This window comes from Labrus bergylta, chromosome 15 (assembly GCF_963930695.1).
Source record: "Labrus bergylta chromosome 15, fLabBer1.1, whole genome shotgun sequence".
NCBI classification, from domain to species: Eukaryota; Metazoa; Chordata; class Actinopteri; order Labriformes; family Labridae; genus Labrus; species Labrus bergylta.
In genome coordinates, this window is record NC_089209.1 from 17782241 (window position 1) to 17805170 (window position 22930).

Here is a 22930-nt window from a genome sequence, read left to right on the forward strand (position 1 = left end):
GTTAGGAAATTATCAACAATTACCCAGTACCTATCCTTGGCTGCCAAATTGTAACATTGATTTCTGAAATAAGCACGTATTTATTTCAATTGACAACTTTATTGAGAATAAATCATCATCCAAATTGTGACCACATGACAGATACAGAGCAAATGTTCTACAAACATAATTAAAGATGTTGAATTATTCAGCTTGAAATTGAGTATTGTTTTGAGTTGCATCAAATAAACGTTACTATTGTTCATAAAGTAGATAAATAAACTTTTGGTTTATTGGGTAGTTTTGTTAACACTTAAGTCAAGTGTTCTCATACCAATGTGTTATAGTGCTCAAAGCATGACAGCTAAAAGTCTTGACTGATGTGGTCTGCCCTGTATTACTTTGAATCAAACAAAAACGAAACAGTATATTATAATTTGTAAAAAAAAAAAATCAATAAGTCTCAGCCATCACAGATAAAGTTGCATTCCTCTAAGCAAACTTGGTGTACGTGAACAGGACGAAGCCTGGCCAATAAAAATGATGGCAGTTAATAATGATCTACTGGCGACATCTAATGGAGAAGTAGCAGTGTTGTTCGAAAATAAAAATACACATTTTTCAAATGAACCACCAACTTGGCGCCCCCGGCTGGTGGGAAAGTAGAACAAGAAAACTTACTGACAAATTTCAGTAGGATGTTTTGATCAGTTGTCCTTGTGAAGCCATTTCAAATTAAAGTAGTCCAATTTATAACAGACTAAAAAACACATTCAATTTCAGCCAGAGAATGATCTATTTAGGTCTTATTGCTATTGAATAACAAATAAAACTATGATAACAAAGTCTCTGCATATGACTGATTTTCAATAGAACTATATCAATCATGTAGATATATTTAGTTGATGATTTCGCCTTAATTAAAAGATTTTTGGAGAACGATGAGGATTAAATAAAAATAAAACTTATCAAAACATCTCCGGGCCTGTATTCTCTTCTTCTATAATTGTGAATAATTTTTTTAATGTTGTTCTAGAGACAGTGCTCAAGCTCGTTATTTGTATATCCTGTTAATACAATACATGAAACAAACAAATAAAAGCCCATAAAGCACATTTTTTCTGGTGCAATTCTTATTTTATTTCATTTTATCGTAGCCTAGTTATGCACACATTTACTACATTCACAAGAATTCCCTGAAACAGAAATATAGTTAAATAAAATCATAGCACAAATGACAGAATACGGTATATAATATTTAAATAAACAAACAATGAAAACAAATATATAAAAAAGACAAACGTATGAAGAAATGTCATTTTGAGGTCAATTTTAAATAGTGAGATATTTGGCACAATTGGATTTCATGAATTTAAGGGAATTAGTATAGAGTTCAATTTAATTAAAAGTAACATTAGAATATAAGTGGAGTCTTCATGAATTTAGACTTGTGAATGAAAAATTAGCAATACTCTCACCATTAAGTCAATAATTTGTTTTTCAACGAGACAGAAATAATGCTATTGGGATATAATGGCATGTTTCTTACTGGTTTTGCTACACAACCAGTCTATGAATTGTTCGCACGTTCCTAATCTTGCCTAATATTTACAGTCTGTGGTTCTTGCACTACAGTGTCTGAACTGTACTCGCCTCTGTCATACGTTACACCACTGTCGTAAAACGTATCTGCCTACTGTTGCAATGGCGTTTGCTGCGACATCACTTTCCGGCAGAAGGGAAATCGAGGAGAAAGCAGCGACTAGCGTCTGGAGCGGATACGTTATCGCCCTTAAACCCGGTGTATTTATGTAATACTCGGTTTACTCGATTGTTTATTCATTGTTTATGTCTTGGCTTTGTCGATGAGATTGTGTTCGACGTTTTACAAGCGTGAATCTCCTCCTTAATGCGGTGGGATGGCCACAGTGCCGCCTGGGCCTAGTAGCGCACTGTCCGCATCCCCGGCTGAAATCCCTCCTTTCCCCGGGGCTGGGAGTGCGGAGCCGGCGGGGGGAGACGGAGAGCCGGTCTGCTGCTGCAGGGAGGACGGTATACCCACCGACACAGGGAAGACGTGTCCTCTGGTAAGCGAGGCCCACACGTCCGTTCAGAAGAACCAGAAGAACATGCTAGCTCGAGTTAGCCCGGCGGCGTTGCACCTCAAAACGCAAGCCCGAGAGCAGCAGCAGCTAAACGGCTTGTCGAGCTCCGCAGAGGACACTGACAGCCATGAGCACGCAGGAAGCCGGCCTGACAACCCGAGACCGTCCGTGGACAACTGTGACAGCTGCTGCTGCAGCAGCAGCAGCGGCGGCAGCAGCAGCGAGGAGGCTCCAGCCGGGAGAAACAATAGTGAGCTCTGCCAACAGGAAGGCCACAGCCCCTTCTCCAAAAACGGCAGCAGTCACTCTCCCCTGGTTAACAACACCATGAACGGGATGCCCGGTTTCTCGAGAACTGACGCGGCCCGCAGCCACCCGGAAAACCAGGAGAAACACGAGTTTGACCACATGGAGCCGCCGAGACCTCCGAGTGACGAGCCGACGGACGCGGCGGGGCCCGGGGGAGAGCACAGCCCGGTCGACCAGCAGCTCCAGCCGCCGGCCGCGGAGCTCGCCCGGCTCGACCTGAGCGGCTCTCCCGGCCGGGCGGAGGAGGAGGACAGCCACGGCATCCGATATGTCCGCTACGAGTCTGAGCTGCAGATGCCGTGGATCATGAGACTGATCACCAAGGACTTGTCTGAGCCTTATTCAATTTACACATACAGGTACTTCATCCACAACTGGCCGCAGCTTTGCTTTCTGGTGAGTATCACACTGACACCTTGAAGAAAATAGTTTAGTATTCCCTCTTTAAACCTGTTTTTTCCATTCATATGTTTTTGTGAGAGCCACCCTCCTTCTAGCTGATGGACTTTAGTTACCTGAAACTGCATACCATTAGTTGGGCTGGGTGTGACTGCATGCTTTCACCTGTCAGTGTGTCAGAGGCAGCCAAGCATAGTGCTGATATGTACAAAAGATACACAACCACATATATTAATGTCTCACTGAAAGAACATTGCTTTGAGGTTTTCTATTGTTTCCTTTTCAGCTACAGCTCATACTCCTCTGTAAAAGTCTTTCAGACTAAATTTTCAGCTGTCCTATCAAGAAAGATTTCACTGCCATGACAACGTCTCTTACAGTTCGCGTTTCAGTTGTCGTGTCAAACTTTTCAGCAATTCAGGAGAAGGCGGAGTTTGAGAAGCTATATTCAGTAGAAAGTTATGGACTTCAAGAAGTTATTTCCTCTTGTACTTACAATGTCCAGTCAGGGTTTTCTGTCTTTGCTTTGTTTATCCTCTGAGCCTCAAGGTCATAAACTTCCCAGTTTATCTGGAACACCGCATGTGACATAAGAGGAAGTGTCATGAAATAAAGGTCAGAGGTCAGCCCAGAGAGCCAGCAGAACTTGCAGAATGACTGCTGATTTACAGGGACTCCTGTTAACCTTTTAGTAACCTCCCCAGCAGACAACTTACTGTTATCTGTGTGTGTGTATGTGTTGCAGGCCATGGTGGAGCAGGAGTGTGTCGGAGCCATTGTATGTAAGCTTGACATGCACAAGAAGATGTTCCGCCGTGGCTACATCGCCATGCTGGCCGTGGACTCAAAACATAGAAGGAAAAGCATCGGTGAGATATTGACTCTGCACAATGTAGAGCCAATAGCGTATTTTCTGGTTTCTTTGAAAGCCAAATCTCTTTATGCAAATGCTAAATTTAGAAAAGTTAGGCAGCCTGAGTTCATGTGCAACACTTTACCTATTGCCTTTCTAATAATATCAGATTATAAGGCATAAAAATAGAAAAACCCATGTGGAGTTTTCTCAAAAGTGTATGTTTTGTTATTTTTATGCCTTTGCTGACTTTGACTTTTTCTCTGTCAGGTACTAATCTAGTTAAAAAGGCCATCTATGCCATGGTGGAGGGTGACTGTGACGAGGTAAGACACATGAAACCCCTTCCTACTGCAGGATGTCTCATTCACTTTGCATGCCTTTCTTTACATCAAGAGAAAAGCCTGAAACATACTAAAGGGTTAATGCTAACATGCATGGGCTTTATGCCTGACACTGGCACACATTCAAACTGTGTGCCAGAGTATTTCCTCACAATGTTCATGTATACGGTTGATGAAAGGACAGTCTTGCTAAAGAAACAAAAGACAAAAAAGAAAAATTTAAAATCCTTCAGAAAAACATTCAATACAAAAATTGAAACGTCTGTAAATGATTTTTCTTTTTTTTCAAATTAACCGTCTGTTTACATTTTCCTTTAGTTCTTTGTTTTTTAGTTTGGTCTTGGCCCATTGTCAGTGCTACTGAAAACCTTTTCTTGCTCGACACGGAGTCTCTGTGCAAGCAGGAGCTAAAAGAAAAAACCCTGAAATGAAGAGACCTGCTTGTATTCAAGGCCCTCATTTCTTGCTTTGTCCTTCACATATCTCATTTAGCTGGTAACCTCGGTTTGATTGGCAGCTCCTTCAAGCCTTTCACTATCCCCGCTACTCAAAGCTTTTTCTCTCGCTCTTCATTTCTCTGAATAAACGCATTCACTGCTTCTTTCACACAGAAGGTTTTGAAATAATTTGAAATCTCCAAATGTTTGAGATGGAAATTAGATTTTTGTGTTAAACGTACACTGCAAAGAACTGCTACTGTAATTCATCACAGTATTTCTTTTCTTGGTTTTGATTTGGCTATCAGGCTTTTATTAAAATGTATTTGTCATGATTAGAGCAACTGTGAAAATACAGTGTGCAGCACGTTGCATTTTTTCATCTTTAGTGTCTGAGTATCAGCAGGCAGGTTTCTGTATGGATAGAAACATCATAACTTACAGTAAGTCCTGGAAGCAGAAACATCACAGCGGTACCAATGATGTATCACTTTTCTTAAAACGGACCCAAATATATCTCCTCTAATGTTTGACAACAAAATCCTGCTTAGCTTTTGTGATTCCATTACTGTTTAGCTTTTAAATAAATTATCCAATGACAGTAAACTTCAATTTGATCTACTTTAAAGGCACAGAGAGGAAAAACAGCTCATCTAATTACATTACAAAGCCATGACACACTCATACCGAAAGATAACAACTTTTTTATTTTATATACTAAGTTATCTCCGAGGGGAAATTCCGGTTTATGCTCTTGTTATTGGTAGACATGTTACTCACTCGCATAGACCCCCACATGAATGCATTAATGGAGAGATGTCAGAGTGAGGGCGCCCCGGTTGGTCAGGGTCCCTTGCTAAGGAAGTGAACTGCCCCGCTCTCCAGCAACCTGACCAATTAGCATACTACCCTCCGGTTCCCAACCTAAGTTTAAGAATTGAGCTACTTCCGCCTCTAATAAGGAGTAACTGCCGTGGTTCACATTTGCCAAGCATGTTTACAAGAAGCATGTGGCTTGGAAATTGTTGCACGATGAATGGACGATAAGACCTACTCAGAAGTGAAGAAGTTATCAAAATACGATGTTGATCAGAAATACTTAACTCAGCATGGTCGTTATCATGGTCTGTATGTCACTGATGATTTTCTTTGCTTGCCATTTATTCTATGGTCCTTGATTTGTTGTACCTTGTCGATATGTCCTCAGGGTACTCTTGATTATGTTTTTAATCTTTCTGTTGATCACTTTAAAGAAAGTTTCTTTGTCCAGTATGAAGCTGTGTTGAATCCTGTAAGGTGAATGTCTTTTACTCTTAATATAAATGATTTGTATTAACAGGAGTGCCCCCCCAACCATTTAGGATGTTTATTTTTTCATCTAAGCATTGTGTCATTGAGATGAATATGCTAAAATTAGGTGCTTAATATGTCTAAAAGGAAGACCTGTGATCTGTCGCAGTAGGACAATCACCACTGTTAGCAATGGCATTCATTATAGTTGAATGTAGCTTCAGTTTTAGGGTCCTGCTATGTCTGCTTCTCATCACTCCGTCACAGCTTGACGGCACACTGCCAACATTCTTAATGTTGTTTTGATGTGTACAGCACTATTCCCACCATTGCAGGTGAAAATAATGCCTGCTCGATGTTCTTGTTAGCTCACTGCAGCACAAAGCCTCGCAGCAGAAAGAAACTGCACGCTCAGCTCAGATGAAGGTGCAAGTCCCGTAGGACTAGAATACGAGACATTTTGGTGTTAGAAGGTGTCATTTGCAGCTAGCGCAAAGAAGGTATTTCTGCCCAATTACAGCTGTCCAAATAAACCGGACATGAGCTGTCATGCACCTTACAGTTCATTTTCATATGTTATTATGTACAACAGCTAGCTGACTCTTGGAAGTATACGTACAAGAAACACCAAATAACTACCAAGACAGGTTGAGAATTGTGGTTTTTTTTAAGGTTAACTCCGTAGTGCTAGCATGCCAATAATGTATAACATGCCAAAATACTGTTAGTGTTCACCAAGAGTCCAAACGATCAAAAGTGTCTTTGATACCAGTTTGTATAGAACAGATATTAACAGTAACATATTGACATGACCGTCTGTGTTTCCCCAGGTTGTTTTGGAGACCGAAATCACCAACAAATCAGCTCTGAAGCTGTACGAAAACTTGGGTTTTGTAAGAGACAAGCGGCTGTTCAGATACTACCTGAACGGAGTGGACGCGCTGCGGCTCAAACTGTGGCTCCGCTAGGGGAACGAAGACGGGACAGGGGGAGGAAACGGGACAGCCGGTGCTGTTCACCTCGTACACTATCAGCTTGACAGCCTCAGCTCTGCCCTGGTCATTTCACTCTTATACACACACACACACACACACACACACACACACACACACACACACACACACAGTACACACACACACACACACACACAGTACACACCCTCTCACACACACACGCACCTGTGTTCAGACATGAGGAATATGCACATAGACATGCAAACACACCCTGTTTTTGTCCTCAAGCTCTGAAAAAGTGTTGTTTAGGTAGAAAGGATGAACACCCCACATGAAGCAGCCCCTTGATACTTCCTGTGATGAGAAGGAAGGGGGTGAGTGAGGGTGGTCTCTAGGATGACCCCGGGGTGACCCTTTTGACCTTCATGCTTGGATGCCGCATTGACCGGGTCGTGAGGCAGCTCAAGTGAGGACACAGCAAATCCTCGTGAAGAACACAGGACACAAACAAACTTAAGGAAAACAAAAACCACGTGAAACAAGGAAGCAGGGCAGCATAAATAGACTGGGGAGAAAAAAATATTTGTGGAGTTTATTTTTGTGTTTCTTTTTTAACCTTGGATGGTGGATGCAGAAGCTATAGTATGACTGTGTGTTTGTACCGCCTCATGTTTTATTTTTATTTTACTGGATAAAGGAGTGTGTGGCCTGTTTTTGTGTGCATGTGTGTGGTGTGCTTGTTTTCACTATGAGAGTGTGTGACTGTGTGAAATGTGAATACTGTTGTTTGTTTTTTTTGTTTCTCATCCTGTCCAGTTTTCCATCACCTGCCTCAGCCTCCAGGACTGAAGCCTGTAAAGATATGCATGCATTTATTTTAATGTGAGTGCGGGGAAAAGGTGTGAAGAGTGTGTATGCGTGTGCCCATTAACCCAGTCCCAAGCTAACCCCCTTGCTGTGCTTGGTGTAAGCATGTTGGTGCAGAGCAGATGATCGAAATCACTCCATTAGAGCCTCAAACTTAGCCCACCTTTTCGCTTCAGTGTCCTTCACTAAATCTCTTATCATCAAACCCTCACAGTACTCTTGAGGACCTTTTTCTTCAGAGCTGTTTTTTTTTTTCCAAATGCACTGCCAGCTGCTGCAAAATTCCCCAAGTAAGAGAAAATAACAGACTCTTTGCCAACGATCTTGAGGTCAAATGTGTCACTCTTTTAAGATGATTCTTCTGTTTCTCTTTAAAGTGCCACTCAATTCATCTGCACTATCAGCCACAACTGCAGTGACCTCGCCCCCTTAAAGGTGTCTCTCGGCAGCCTCGGCCCGGTTCTTGTCTGGTTGAATTTTTACATATGCTGGATTCCCGTTTTGAGTGTGCTGTGAATGTGTGCGTGTGTGTTTATCTCTTGATTAAAAAAAAAAAAAAAGGAAAAATAGACAAGTATTCTTAGCAGATTATATTTTATTCTTGTGTTCGCTTTCAGTTTATTTGGATTGTCTACTCTACACCTGTATAACCTCATGCTGCCCAACAGCGGCTGAGTCTATGATGCACTTCCATGGGCCCTAAAACTCAATGCACAACCAACCTCGCTAACATTTTAAATATCTCCAACCTGGAACTTGTCAAAGATGCACCCCAGACGTTCCAAACCCACACTAATTATGGCAGCAAAAAAAAAATGTCTGCTTCAGCCTCTTTTTGTTTTTAAAGTAAAATGAACAAAGGTCAGATGCACTTCTTTGGAAACTGCTGCGGTGTGTTTGTGTACGTGTGAATGCGTCCATGTCTGTCACTTTGTTTATTTGACAACGGTGTGAATCTCTTTCCTTAGACCCTGAACAGGAAAATTCTGATCCTTTTAGGTGCTGTGTTTTATTCCAGCCTTGTGGTGTGGACACGACACATTTCCAATCCACAGAGAGATGTGCCGCCCAGCTCCGCTGCTCACTTGTTGTCTTGAATTATGGAGTCTTTCAATAAAGCAAGCATCCCACAAGGTTTTATTTGATAAACAGTTTGTTACTGTTTTCTTTAAATGCATCAGTTTCTCATAGTGTGGGACCAAATTTGTTAATAAGTTGCAGCCTGTTAACGCCTGGTCTGTTGCACCAGCTTTTCGCAAAGCATGTGGGAATAGCTCAGCGTGGACTAAAGTGGAGGCGACTCTTTTTTTTTTTTTTTACAGATTTTTTCCGTCATTATGTCAAAATCATCCATTAAAAGAAAATGTAGTTGTGAAACTGTTAAGTATATAAACCGTATGGGGTGCTGTTTTGTTTTTTAAAGACCACACAATACAAGACAACAATTGAGCAGTGGAGCTGGGCAGCGTGTCTCTACGCTGCTTGGCTATGTTTGTTGTGCCTGCATCGTTAAAAGGACAACAGGAAGAAAGAATTCACACACTTTGTTTTAAGCTTTCCACAATGTGAGGTGATGGGTAATGCAGTAGAAGGGGTCGTAGGTTGTCTGGTTAATAGTTGAGTGGACAATAAATCCTCTTTTCTTTTCTTTTTTCAACAGTCCAAAAAAAAAACCCAACCCACATATACAAGTTGTTAATGCAATTTTAAGTACCATTTTCCTTGAGAGTCTCAAATTATGCAATTGGATATCTGTGTGCTTTCATCCTGCCTTTAATAATCTGAGTGGAAAGCACTGTAAGACACGGCCATGTGGCATACAAACAGCTGCAAATGTTTGACTTCAGAACACACTTAGGTCCGCAGCAAACATTCATGGTAGTCGGATGCTCTGGAATCGATGGATCCATTGTCATAGTTTGTTTCCCCTCTTAGTTAAAATGTTTGATCCCAGGAGCCAATAATTGAAAGAAAGGGAGAGTAGATGTTTACAGAGTTGCCACCCACATAACAGCCTGTGTATGCAAGTGTGTGTCTGCATTTGGAGCAAAGGATCATATGACCTTTTATTTTATTTTTTCAGATTTGTATTGTTCTACTCTTTGGATATTTTGAGAGCATGGGTTTTTTTTTTTTGTGAATCATCTGTTGGGAACGGGACGCTTTAAGTAGATTTTTTTTAGATTCAATTTTTATTTTGTGTTTCTGTGAAATGGGAGTTATGGGGCAGTTCAGAAACACTCTAGACCCTGAAACACAAACTACTCTGTTCACTGCTCTTCTGACACTGTTTATATTTCAATTATCACCCTGTGTTAACCTCTCCTGGTTTATTTTGGTTAAGTTTGAATCTTTGGTCACTGTGTTGGACACTTGTATCCCCCTCCTCAGTGCCCCCTCACTGTCCCAGCCTTTCTTCCTTCCATCAACTACTGATGAATGGAGGAGGATTTATAAAACCTTACAACCTAACCTATCGTTCTCCCAATAACCTGTTGTCACCGTGCGGAGGTGTTTGAGATTTTGAAGGAAAATGCTGTTGTTTTTCTTCTTCGTTTAGTCATGTGAAGCTCTGGCTTTTCTGTTAGGTTTATGGGCATTACAGCCTGTCCCCAAGAGCCAAGAAGCTCTGTTCAGATCGCAGACTGAAGGGCTTCGTCATCTTTATCAGTTTGTTGCCATAACTTGTGCTGTTGCATAGCTTTTTCTCTCTGACAATGCATTTGGAGTAAGGTTTGACTTGACGTGCCAGTTCAGTGTTCACAGATGTCAGAAGTGGTTTTTTTTTGTCCTCTCCCCGGACGTCAGTGTGCAATCTAAGAAGCTTGTTCTAACAATCACCACCCCACTTCTGTCCTCAACTGGGGCGACATCTGCCAGCCTTCATTTTGAGTGTTATAATCATAAATTCCCCCAGAACCAGATTGTTGGTCAGATAGACATTTTTCTTGGCTGTGCAACTAAAAGCAAGCAACCTCCCAAAGCAAGGGGCTTCCTGCAGTCTTTCAGGGCAGCCTGCACTGCCTCCTGCGTCGTCTCCACAACCATCAACAAGGGTGCAAAAGGTGTTTTTGCATGTCAGATTTCTGTTCCCCCTGTTTTTTCCTCCCTGTCCCCTCTCTTGATTTTGATCTGGAAATGTCCAATAGCTTTTATTTAATGTGGAAAAAGAACACAGAAATAAATTATTTGATTTTTTTAATGCTGTAAACTGGTTATCTTGTCTGCTGTCTGGAGCGTTTTTTAGGAGTTCTTACTAAAGCTTTACTATAAAGAAAGAGGTCACAATGAGACATTGAAAAGAATTAGTTTAATTTTTGTCACATTCTGTTTCATATCTACATAAAGAGACAAAAAAGTGCCCACTATTTTACATCACATTTACCCTAAAACAGTATTATTGCATATAAACAGGCAGTTGTACATGAAGCATATCAGATGGCTCATGGAGTTACAGAAAATACATTTTCCTTATAAAAAAAGAAAAGAAAACAGTTTTAGTCATTGGTTTTACAACATGGCTCAAATGGCCAATTTAAACGTCTCAACTGAAGCGAAGACTTTTTATTGAACGATTTGTCTGTTTTTTGTGTGGTTTTTTTTCGCTTAAAAAAGTGTGTGTGTGGGTTGGGGGTACTAAAACTCAGCATCTGTGACAATCTTTAACCAAACAAGTCTACCAAAAGGCTTTCTTTATCTGTCGCTGTCTGGATCAGTTAAACACACAAAAAACACTCTTGTGCAAGGATAGCTGGTCAAAACAAAGTTTCTTTTGAAAATAGTAGCTCCTAGCCCAGTTGTTTGAAATGTTTGTGCTTTTCCAGCCAGCAGACTCACTTCAGTGTGAAAGTGATCTCTGCAACAGTTCGGTGTTGAGTCGATTGGGATGTCTTCATGCTCAATAAAAAAAACAAGATTTGTAGAGTGGTAGTAAAAATGAATCCAGACAAGCATTATATTAACATCAAAATCAGTTCTATGCTACATGTGTAGGATTATGGTATTTTGTATTTGTATCATGGCAACTCTTACAAGCTTATGCCCCTGAATGAAACAAACATTGCCTCAAAATTCAACATTAGTTCAAACAGGTGTTATGTGAATGATTCGTAATGTGTTAAAAATCTTCATTTAAGGAATAGTTAAACGTTTTAGGAAACACCCTCAGTTAATCTCTTCCAGAGAGTAAATCAGCTCTCATATCTATTTTTTGAAATTAAGCTAATGTTAGGCTACAGCTAGGGCAAACGTAGCTTAGCACTCAGACAGGACACTAGTTAACAGCTAGCCTTTTCATCAACATGTATCAAATTCAGTCATCAAGCACATCTGAAGCTTACTTATTACTTACTTACTTATTAACATGTTTTTTTAGCCATCTGCTGTTCGGTAACCATGTAGAGACTCACTGCTCTGCAAGTGTTTTAAACAAACTATTTTGTTTAAAACAGCTGCTTTAAGGCAGGTTTTGTTACTTTTAGACTGGGTAGCTCTTAAGCCAAAAGTCCACATTCAAAACTAAGCAAATTGCTTAATTTGATTGCTAGCTCCAGCCGATGGTTCCTCCCTGTTTTCTTTATCTAATTCTTGCAAAAATATATATATATATATATTTTTTTGACCGTGCAAGCTGCCTGTTACAGTTACTCCTGTTCTGATTCTTATTGTACTTAATATCTCAAGCCAACAGATCTTATCATTTTAACTATTTGGCTAAGCTCATTGTTAGCTGCAGCAGCTAACAGATCTTCTTCTCTGCAAGGTAGTGAATGAGCATATTTCCCAAAATGTGAAGCAATTCCTTTAAAATAGAGCAGACGAGTATTAAGAACTTAACCTTTATTTACATTAACATGACTGACCTCAAGTCAGCTACATTAACAGCACATGTATTCACATAATGTTTATGTAATGTAATTCCTCTACAGCCCTTTATATTACTTGACAGAAAACCAGCTTGTCCACGCTTTTCCCCCTCAACTCCACGAAAACTTTAAATAACTAGCAATGTTTTTTTTATTTTACCAGCAGCAACATTATTTTGAATGTCAAAGTGCATCACACCAGCCCTGCCCAACCATTAAAGTCAACATCACCTGACAACATTCAGGAAAGTGCTCACATTGGTACTTTTAGAAAAGGGGGAATACAAAGCTGACCTTTGTGCAGCCTGTGCAAACTGTGTCCTATACTCAGTCACACGGTGAGGATCAGATGAGTCATAATGAAACAGCCCCCGGTGATTGGAGATGTGGTAGTCATAGCAATGGGGATGGTCGACAGGCCTCCTTTACAGGAGCATCAGCCATTGGTCACTAACAAAAGGAGCCCAAAAGGATCTCGTCAGAACTCGTCCTCGGAGCTGTCGGCCAGCAGCATGGCCTGGTCCTGACCGCTGGTCCCAGGCTCCCGAGGTTGCTGGAGAGGAAAATAACCTCAATACTTAATCCAGGATATTACATTTTCAACAAGTGAAACTGGAGATTAAAAATGATTAATAAGGGTAGGGTACTTACCTCTTGCTGCCTGACCTTCCTCCTCTGGTGTTTAAAGCTGTTCCTCCTCTTACGGTGAATCATCCTGATGCTGTAGAGCGCTCCAACAATAAGCAGGGCTCCAGTGATGCCAATGCCCACAGGGGCCAACATCCCAGACACATAACCTGCCTGCAAAGAGTGGAGATGCTTAAGTGTTGAGTCACAAACATGCCCAAACCAGGTAAACCAGTTGCCTTTCTTTTCCCAAAATTATCCCGAAAAAGTAGAGTTGTATTTGCTTGCATTTCAGAAGATTACTTTTATCAGCAAAACACAGTCAGGTATTTCTTATTAATAACTAACCCAATTGAATGAATACATTCTTGTCTTGCTACTTTCCAACTTCCCTCACCTGTCATTGAATCCCAACCAGTCTTTATATTTAAAAGCAGGTGAGTTGTTAATATTTCTTTGCTTTTATTATAAGCAATTTGGACATTTCCCTGAAGCAGCTTGATTCTAGCTTTTTAGCAAACGTTTCTCAAACAGGGGTTCATGGACATCTTTACACATCCATTCTCTCACGTCCTTTCTCTTCCCACTTTGAAAACAGACCCGTTAATTTAGCTTCACTCAATCAGAGGAGAGTTTTCAGTTATTTTATATTTCACCTCATTTGGTGCCACTTTCCCAACAATGAGACTGATTACAACCTCTTCTTCTCCTCTAACAGAGTCTATCTGAATCTGGTCTTTGTACTTTTCATTGAGTAATAATGTCTGTGCTTAGCCACCTCTGATGGAAATAAGTATTATTGTCCTGGTGATGACATCAATCAATTATCGGTGTTGGTCTTTACACGAGAATGGCTGACAACAACACAAGCAGACAATATGGCCAGCTATATGCATGAGTTTAGGACTGAAGTTAAGGGACATTTCTTGATGAACAACAGATGTTTCCAGGACAGCAGAGGGCAGTGTTACCTTTTCTCTAATCAGCTCTACCCAGCTCCGCACTGGAAGAAAAGAGTCACAGATTAAAACATCCTGAAGATTTACTCTTAGTAGTTTAAATGTAAGTTTGCTTTTATATTGGCTCAAGAGAAGTTGTGAGTTTTATTTAGTTAAACTCTTAGGATAAAACAGGTATGTTTTAGAAAACATGGCGTCATACTCAGCCCCTGGTTGCGTTGAACCCACACAGGAGGTGGAGGAATGAGGCTGTATGGAGGTGGCGTGGAGAACATTTTAGGAGTTTCTGTGAGGTCCTCTTCACTTTCTTCCTCCACTGACTCCTCTGAGTTCTCGTCATCCTCATCATCGTCCTGCTCTTCTAAAGGGGGAAAGATTAAAAATGTTCTCCTCAGGAGCTCAGAAAAGATTATGATTAAAATGAGATCGACTTACAGGGGTCGATAAAAGTCGTCTTACCATCAGACTCCATCTCCTCTAACCCCGATCTAGATTTGTGTGCGAGGTGATGGGTTGCCATGGTTACAGTTGTCATAGTATGCGGGAAGGAAGAGAAGGTGGGGCCAGTGGTAGGCAACTTATCATCGAGGTCGGGTGTCCTGACAGTTCCTACATGTTTCAAACAAAGCACAAGGAGAAATCAGAAGAAAAGGGAGGTGTACACACATTGTGTAACTGACAGCTCCACACCACACTGTTTATGTGTGGGAGGCAGTCTCTGAGTACAAGATACATAGTTATAGTGTGAAAATTACTGCAAATATGTTACATCTTCTTAATGTTCAAGCCATGAGAAAATAAAGCTTGTGAAAAGTAATTAATCCAGATCTAAAAAATAGGACACAATAGATGATCTACAGGATCAATTTGTGGACTTATTCAGGCATAAGTACGAAAACCTTGGCAAGGTTGAGATAATGAATTGAAGTTTTTCTGGGGCTATAAACAGCTGAAATGGTTCAATTAATTTAATATTCAGAATATCCATATCCAACCATGAGAATGACACACACATTTTTACTATTATTGTCATTGTAGGAATAACTCTGTGTTATCTGTGTCGTGGTAGCTATTTTTTTGTTGTCTCAGTCCTTCTCTCTCCTCCTGCATCTCCCTCTATACCACTGTCTCAGCACTTCTAGTTGCGGCAGATATAGCTGATCAACATGAGCCCAGTTTTGTCCAAGCTTTCTGTCTGCTAAAAGTATGTTTTTATGTTTTTTCCTGTCACATGTTAGAGCCAAGTCATTGCACATTGTTGATTTGTTTTAGGCATAAAAAAGAGAAGGATCTAGACCTGCTCGTTTTGTAAAGTGTCCTGAGATAACTTTTGTTGTGATTTAGAGCTATTTAAATAAAAAATGATTGATTAAGGTTAATGTGTGTTCAAACAAGTAGGCCTACTATACATGTACAGCTGAAATGACATTCATCCAAATTCAAGCATGCCCAGCGAGATAAAATATTATAACTAAAGAACCAGCCCATTCATAAACACATATGTACGAAATACATGATAATGGTTTTGTTTGATAATGACAATATTTAGGATGGTTTTGATGCTGATTAGAACTCTCAACAACATGTGTTGATGTTGTTGTTGATGACGATATATTAAGTTTAAATTAAAAAAAGAAAAAGAAGAAGTGCTTTGCCTCTGTTTCCTGCCTGTCATCACGCTCTGATGTCTGTCCCTATGGATAAAAGTGTCTGCTAAATGAACACAAAATGTTGTATAAAGCATTATGTTGACACTAAGATTTACTCATTAATCTTTCTCCTGCCACGTCTCCTCTCTCACCTCTCTCCATGTGATCCTGCAGCTCACTTCCTGCTTGTCGCTGTGAAACAGACGGTCCTGAGGAGCTGATTGGCTCCGGCAGCTCAGCACCAGACGTCTGCCAGGGTGATGTCCAGTCTGGTGTCAGAAGAGGAGGGGCCAGTGAGGGACCGTTGCTGTCTGTCTCCATGGTGACCAGCTGCGGGTCCACGTCCATTCCTGCGGTTGCCATGGCAGCAGGAGGCTGAGCAATGTCTGGCACTGCCGGTGCTGCTTCTGCTGCCAGTACCCCTTCGGATGGGACATCTTCAAAAGGCTCAAAGATGAGAGGGAGAGCTTCTGATGACATGGTGCCCTCTGTGGCTTCATCCAGAGACAGCGGGACCACCGTGTCCACTGTGACATTGTCAACATGAAAACAGACAGGAGGGGGTGTCAGGATATACAGTAAAGAATGGTATTCAAACACCAAAGGATGGATCAAAATGTTTTCTGACTGGGGGTGGCCCTATCTCCACTGATCATATCTACTTTCACATTAAAGTATCTAAACTATGTTATAGTCCTGTGTGAATTTGTTTATCTTAAAAAGAAACTCAACAAAGTGGAGAAATTTAAATCTTATAACCTACATTTGTTGGTCAGGAAAAAAGAATACATTTGTCCAAAGTTGTTTTCAAACTCAAAGAAAAAGCCACTTAACCTGCCTTCTGTTATTATATCTCAGTTCAATGTGATTGAGTCTGTATCCTCTTATAAATACCTCGGAATTGATGATTCTTTGTCTTTTAAGCATCATATTCAGCAACGTGTAAAGAAGCTTACGTTTTTTTTTCAGAAACAAATCTTGTTTTTCTTTTACTGCAAAAAAAAACAACACCTTGTTGCTGCTACTTTCATGCCCCAATTAAGATGATGGTCTATTTGTGCATGCATCTTCTCAGTGCCTAAAATCGTTGGACACTGTATATCATGCTGGGTTTGGATTCGTAACAAATCTCAAGGCCCTGACTCATCATTGTATATTGTATGATCGAGTCGTATGGCCTGCATTTTCTATGCGTAGACAAAATCACTGGCATGTCCTTATTTATAAGGCTGTACTTCACCTGCTTCTCTCATACTTGTGTAATTGTATTCATGTGAAAAGTGATGGAAGCCACAGTCTTCGCTCTGTAACGCAGTCATAAAACGGATTGCTGGTATCTGTTCCCAAAGTGCTTTTTGAAATGGGGAAAATGAGTTTCAGAATCTCCTGCAGGATGATCTGTGTCTCGGGGAGCTGATCTCTTTAAATCTTTTTAAAAGTAGACTGAAGGTGTTGGAGAAAGATGGTTGTAGGTTGTAGATGCTCTGAATATTACTTTTCTGCTCTGTGACTGAAAACATGTTGATCTGTGTTTGTAATTGCTCTGTGCTTTATGTCTGTGACTTGTTTATGGTGCTGTCACCCCTCTTGATCAAGACACTCTTCCAAATGAGATTCTTAATCCCAATGAGGTTCTCCTGGTTAAATCCATTTCAAACAGAAAAGGTAACATTACACCATTTCTTGATTGCTGTTTGAATAGCAAATATACAGTGGGACATTCAGCCATATTTAATGTAAAAAAGATATATATTTGATATCTAAATAGCCAATTAGCATTTCAAGCATTCTTGCTCTCATTTACATTAGCTTGGATTGTGTATGACTGCATCTATAAAATTATAAAATTTACACTTTCCTGCAGTTTTTACAGTTTATTGTCGTTTTAGTTTTTGATCATTAAGAGGTGAAATGATAATGATTTATCAAATTTCCTATTTCCATACACCTTACAAACAGGAATACAGGAAGCAGTACGACATTACAACTGCATTTCAGCTTCACAACTTGGTCATGATGTCAGAGGAAAATGGCTTCTGTGTGAATATAGTCAACTCTTCATTGAGAACACCAGAGTAGGCAGGTCCGCCATTGGCGCCTCCATTCTCTTCACAGGTGAGAGCAGATGGTACCATGACTGGACTCCATTACGCCTGTCACATGTGCTCAGTGTGAACCTGCTCTCATCTCTGAAGAGAACAGGGCTCCAATGGTGGACCTGCCAATTCTGGTGATCGAGCTGCACGGTGCTGGGCTGTGAGAACAGGTCCAACTAGAAGACAGCAGGCCCTCATGCAACCCTCATGGAGTCTTTTTCTGACTGACAGAAAGTAGCCTGCTGGAGGTTATTCTGTATGGCTCTGGCAGGGCGAGTCTGTTCCTCCTTGCTCAAAGGGTTGCCACACTTCTACAGCCCTGTCCAGCTCTCCACGTGTAACTGTAGGTCTCTGTGTATCTCCTCCATGCTCTTGAGACTGTGATGTGTGACAAGGCAAACCATCATGTGACTGCACATTATTGATGAGCCATTGTGGAGAAGCTGGACTAACTCTGTCACCTGACTGGGCTCATGCTATCAGTAGTGACAAGAACACTAGCAGAACACAAAACTAGAGATGAATCAGTCAGTAAGGATGAGGTGAGAAAAACTGTCGGTGGCCACTACTTGCATAACCATTCCATTTTTGGGAGTTTTCTTGCGTTTGTGGCTCATTTGCACCTGATATCCATTTTATTTGCACAATCTTTTGTGCTTCCTCAAAGGACAGATTGATATCCTTGAAGTTTCACTGAATTAGTGTTATGTGACGATTAAGTGCTTTGTGTGTGAGTATCTGCGCTTGAGTCCTACCTTCCTGTCTGCATAACACATTGTGAAAAAACTGGGACAAATGAACAAGGAAAAGATGAGAGTCTTGCATTTTCTTCCCACATAACTCAGCTTAAATGAAAAATGCATGTTTTCTTTTAGCTGTATTCAGCATATAGCACTGAATAATTTGTGAGAAACGCAGCATTTTGATGCAGGTACCATGCGGTTTTCCTTCATTAACAGCACTTGCACCCTTTCAGAGCAGCTATGACACAATGAAAGGATGAGTGTGTGAAAGCAATGTTCTTTCTAGATAAGGGGCTCCCACAGAGGAAAAACTGTCACTGTGCAAAGGTCCCAGGCATCTCCTTTAGTCCAAATCATTTCTAAAGCAGGCTGGAAGATACTTATAAAGAGCGCAATGCTTTTACATAACGCTGTTTTGGGAGTTGGGTTTTTCTGTCAGGCTCTGTTCTGTCGGGAGGAAGCTTCATCAAACACGAGCCCCAAATGGACGTCAGGAACACATATTGGCTCAGACAGACTCTTTTAATCCATTTTCCTCCTCTGCCACTCTGAATAATATCCTGCCTGAGTCTTTTCAATAGTGTAGAAAGAAAAAACAAGGTTTAGAGGGAGAAGGGGGTACATAGGGAAAGAGAAGAAGGGCCTGAATCCTCCAAAGACTTAAATAACACACCATGCTACCAGACATTCCCTGCTAGTTGTGAGTGTGCGTCTGTTCTTATTTTTGCAAGCTGGAGTCAAGAATAGAAAGTAATTAGACTGCCATGGGTCCCAGCTGGGGTTCAAAGTGAAGCGTGGAAAAGCGGGCTCCTTTCTTTGCCAATCATCAAAGGCCAACTCTGCCACAAGACTTGACGCTTTCATTTTCGCCCCGCTCTTTAACGAAGCCTCCTGAAACTCTGAAAACTCCAGCAAGACGGAGAATAAAGCTCCATGTTGAGAGAATTCTCATAGGGTGACAATGACTTCAGAACATTACCATACACTGCAAAAGATGGGTTTTGTGTTGATAAAAATTGGATATTTTAACTCATGCCAAAAACAAATATGTGGAAAGTTTAACCACCCAAAAAAAAAGCATATACCGGTATGTCCATTTTTTTTTAACTCAACGTTCCATTATTTTTCTGACTAACCTCCAGCAGACCTTGCGGCCTCCGTCCACAGGCTTTCTGGTCCATCTTCTTTTGGCATCAGGTTTGGTCCGATTTCAGGTAAAAGGGGGTCTTGGAGAGAGGATGTTGTAGCTCCATCTTGACCCCAAAGGGACAAAGGTGTGTAGGTCTGAGGGGAGAAAAAGATGGGACTGTAGGAGGTCAGTTTCTGGATGGTTGCTCCAGGATTTGGAGGTTCTGTAGAGGATGGAAGGCCTGTTTCTGGGTTTTTATACTGGACAGAATAAACGTATGCTGGTTGGTCTGTTAGGTCCTCAACACGTTGGTCTTTGCTCCCCCTGGCTGTAGAGGAATCTAATAAAAAGTCCAACTGCTTCCTCCCACCTGTTGGATCTTCGGTGCTGGCAATATCCTCCTCAACAGGCAGCATTGAAGCTCTTTCTGCCTGTCTGAAAGTGTCTCCCATCTCAGATGTGCTCCCGACCTTCTTTTCCTTGCTCATTTGGCTCATTTGTGCTTCTATTCCAGCCTCCCTTGGCCCAGATCTTCCATCGAGGCCGCCCCTGTTTTCTGTCTGCTTCAATTGGGCTGCTTCCTCAGGTGCGCCATGCGGGCCAGCCCCTCCTCCTGCACCTACATCCAACATAAGTCCAGTCACATGCTCTGTACCTGTGGGTTCAGACTCTACATCTGGGGTTTGTGTTGACCTAACAGTTGTTACTCTGTCCTGTGTGGGGAGCAGGTCTGAGACGTGGACAGGATTTCCATAGATACAGAGACAGGTCCCGGCCAGGAGGAGGTGGGGGAGCGTCCCAGACATCAGCATCTTTGTTTTGTCTCAATGCCTGCTGAGAGTGGACACAAAGGAAAGAGCTTATAGGCGTAGATAGCAACCTTGGTACCAAGGATAAATGTAAGAGGGACAAATCAGAGGCAGAAGAGGGATGATAGGTGACATGGCACTTTAAAACAAAAACAAGTGCAACTGCAGATTAAGGACCAGAACCCAAAGTAAGAACTTCATATAGGCAGTGATAACCACAGAGAACAGGATTAGCTGCGGAGCTCTGCCTGCCTCCGCTTTGATGCTGCATTTGCACCGTTTTGAATAATTTGGATGAAATTCCTTTTCATCTCAGGCTCTTCAGTTCTTTTTGTATAAATAGAGGGAAATGCTGGGTACAGATACACACACACACACACACACACACACACACACACACACACACAGAGGGGGAGTGAGAAAAAGAGAGAGGAGAAGAGAGTGGAATCTGACACAGCAATCCTTAGCACCCCTCCGCACTTCACCTATAAATAGCACCAGCTTTTCTATCCTCCAGGAGCCTCTACAGAAGGGTCCATGAATGTTACATTTTCACATGACACAAACCTGCATCTCTACCGCTAATAGGGCCATATTTAAACAGGGTATGCAAATGTTGCATTCCCTAAATGGATTGGAAAAACAAACAGGTGTTCATGGCGCGTGTGTTGCTTCACATGATGTTACAGCAGTCATCAGCAAACAATCAATATGTTATCTGGCAAAAGAAGAAGAAGAAGAAGAAGAAAAACTGACGTGCCGTTGAAAGGGTGACACCCTATCATGTTGCCTGAGTCAGAGAAACGTCTCAGAGAGGACTCAGCACTCATCCCTCATGATGCTCAGTCCAACAATGTCACAATTCAACCCTCTTTCTTCCCTGCGTACCTCCCCTATAATAATACAATACAGTCCACGCACTCACACGGTATAGGCTACTCATGCAGTCTAACACTGTAAACACACTGCGGTCATGTAACACATCTCACACAGTTACAATACTGGCAGTCTTAATGCAGCCCCTAAATGCATTTTACAGCACTTGTATTTGATCAACATAAACAAAGTAATGTAAGGCTTCAAATAAAAACTCTCTTTACCGTCCACACTTCATGACGGATCCTCGTGCCTGTAGACGCAGGGCTGCAGCTCGCTACAGATTTCGGGGAGTCTCGTGTGTTCAGCAGGCTGAAGGAGAGGCTTGTTGTTGTGCAGCTCAGCGTCACAGACTCAAAGTCTCCGTCTTCTCTACGTACGTCCGCCTGCTTCTCAACAGCTGTCGCCAAATGTTTTACATCCGCACGATTGATTATTCTTTCAACCGAAGGCATTGACACCTTCTGCCTATGCGTCTGGTGCATTTATTCCTTGTTCACTTCTATTCTAACTTTTTTTTTTTACATTTTAATGTCGGCTGTCTGTTCTCATGGGTCATACGAGGCGCCCAGTGGTGCTGAAAGGACAGCGCCTTGACCTCAAGTTAGAGGTCACGTGCTGCTCACAACTTTTCAAATGTTTTTTTGTTTTTTTCTGATTGATTGGCTAACTGTTTTTACTGAGAGGTCCAGTTACTGTAGGCTGTTGTGCTATATCTTAATACATTTTTTGTTTTTCTTGAAATCTGATTTTTGTAGGTCTCTGATCTGAGCCATTGTATTACCAGGTTCCAACATACAACTATCTTATAGGACTATTCAGATGCAAATGTATCGAAATTATTTGCTGAAGTTTATACTCAACAGATCAGGGTCATGTAGATCATGTATGTAGCCTATCTATGCATGTATATATGCATGCACGCATGTATGCATGTATGATTACATATAGGGTATATTAATCGGCATTTGTATGTGTTTATGTGGACACTCATGGATACTTACATGGATATTTGTGTATGGATTTGTGCATTCTAGCATATATATATAATTATGCAATGCTTACTTATTTATCATGACTTGAATTTTCTTGCAAGTTTTTAATATCTCTTTGTCCTGTAACAGCTCTTCGCTGATACAGGTCCTCCCGGTCTCCTAAAGATTTCAATAGGCTCTGATAAGCAAAGAATGTAATTGTTAACTTCTTCTTTCTTTACTTGGATTCGCTGATTCTGTGTTTGTTGTTAGCAAAAATGTTCAAATAAATGCCTTGTAGTTAATTGAAAGTTACAAACAGTAAGGCAAACATTCACTACATACGGATCCCTTGCAGCCAAATAAACAGACGCAACTTTCAAAATAAAAATCACAGCAAAAATAAATCAGCAATAAAAACAAAAAAAGTAGCCAACCCAAAGCAGTACAAAAGACAAAATACATGCATAGCAAAGTTTCTTAAGTAAATCTCTTAGCTGTTAACCTCATAACAGGCAAAACTCCATTTACACAACAACGCTGGTAAACAACTTTGAAAGCTTAATTTGATCAAATGAAAGCCCTTTAAGTATACATATGGCACCTTTCTGAATAAACATGGGGGAGAGCAGCTGTTATAGTTCATATGCTTTAATGGAAAGACTAA

At 41.1% G+C, this 22930-nt stretch overlaps 2 protein-coding genes across 3 annotated transcripts; one reads left to right on the top strand and one right to left on the bottom strand.

Moving 5' to 3' along the window:
* Nucleotides 1–1676: 1676 nt before the first annotated feature.
* Nucleotides 1677–10747, top strand: naa30 (N-alpha-acetyltransferase 30, NatC catalytic subunit). Its single transcript, XM_020632450.3, has 4 exons — nucleotides 1677–2789; nucleotides 3538–3661; nucleotides 3916–3971; nucleotides 6547–10747. Exons 1-4 carry the CDS (start codon nucleotides 1899–1901, stop codon nucleotides 6682–6684), a joined length of 1209 nt encoding a protein of 402 aa, XP_020488106.1. The 5' UTR covers nucleotides 1677–1898; the 3' UTR covers nucleotides 6685–10747.
* An 80-nt stretch (nucleotides 10748–10827) lies between these two features.
* armh4 (armadillo like helical domain containing 4) lies at nucleotides 10828–21733 on the bottom strand. Of its 2 annotated transcripts, none has more exons than XM_020632448.3 (8): nucleotides 21514–21733; nucleotides 19612–20435; nucleotides 15789–16163; nucleotides 14447–14596; nucleotides 14190–14348; nucleotides 14000–14031; nucleotides 13053–13202; nucleotides 10828–12954 (listed from the first exon to the last, which is right to left on the bottom strand). In XM_020632448.3, the coding sequence occupies exons 2-8, from the start codon at nucleotides 20414–20416 to the stop codon at nucleotides 12880–12882; spliced, it is 1746 nt and encodes a 581-aa protein (XP_020488104.1). In that variant the 5' UTR covers nucleotides 20417–20435; nucleotides 21514–21733; the 3' UTR covers nucleotides 10828–12879. The 2 variants fall into 2 exon arrangements, with proteins under 2 accessions (XP_020488104.1, XP_065820112.1); XM_065964040.1 differs by having other exon boundaries at nucleotides 19612–20438.
* Nucleotides 21734–22930: the final 1197 nt, after the last annotated feature.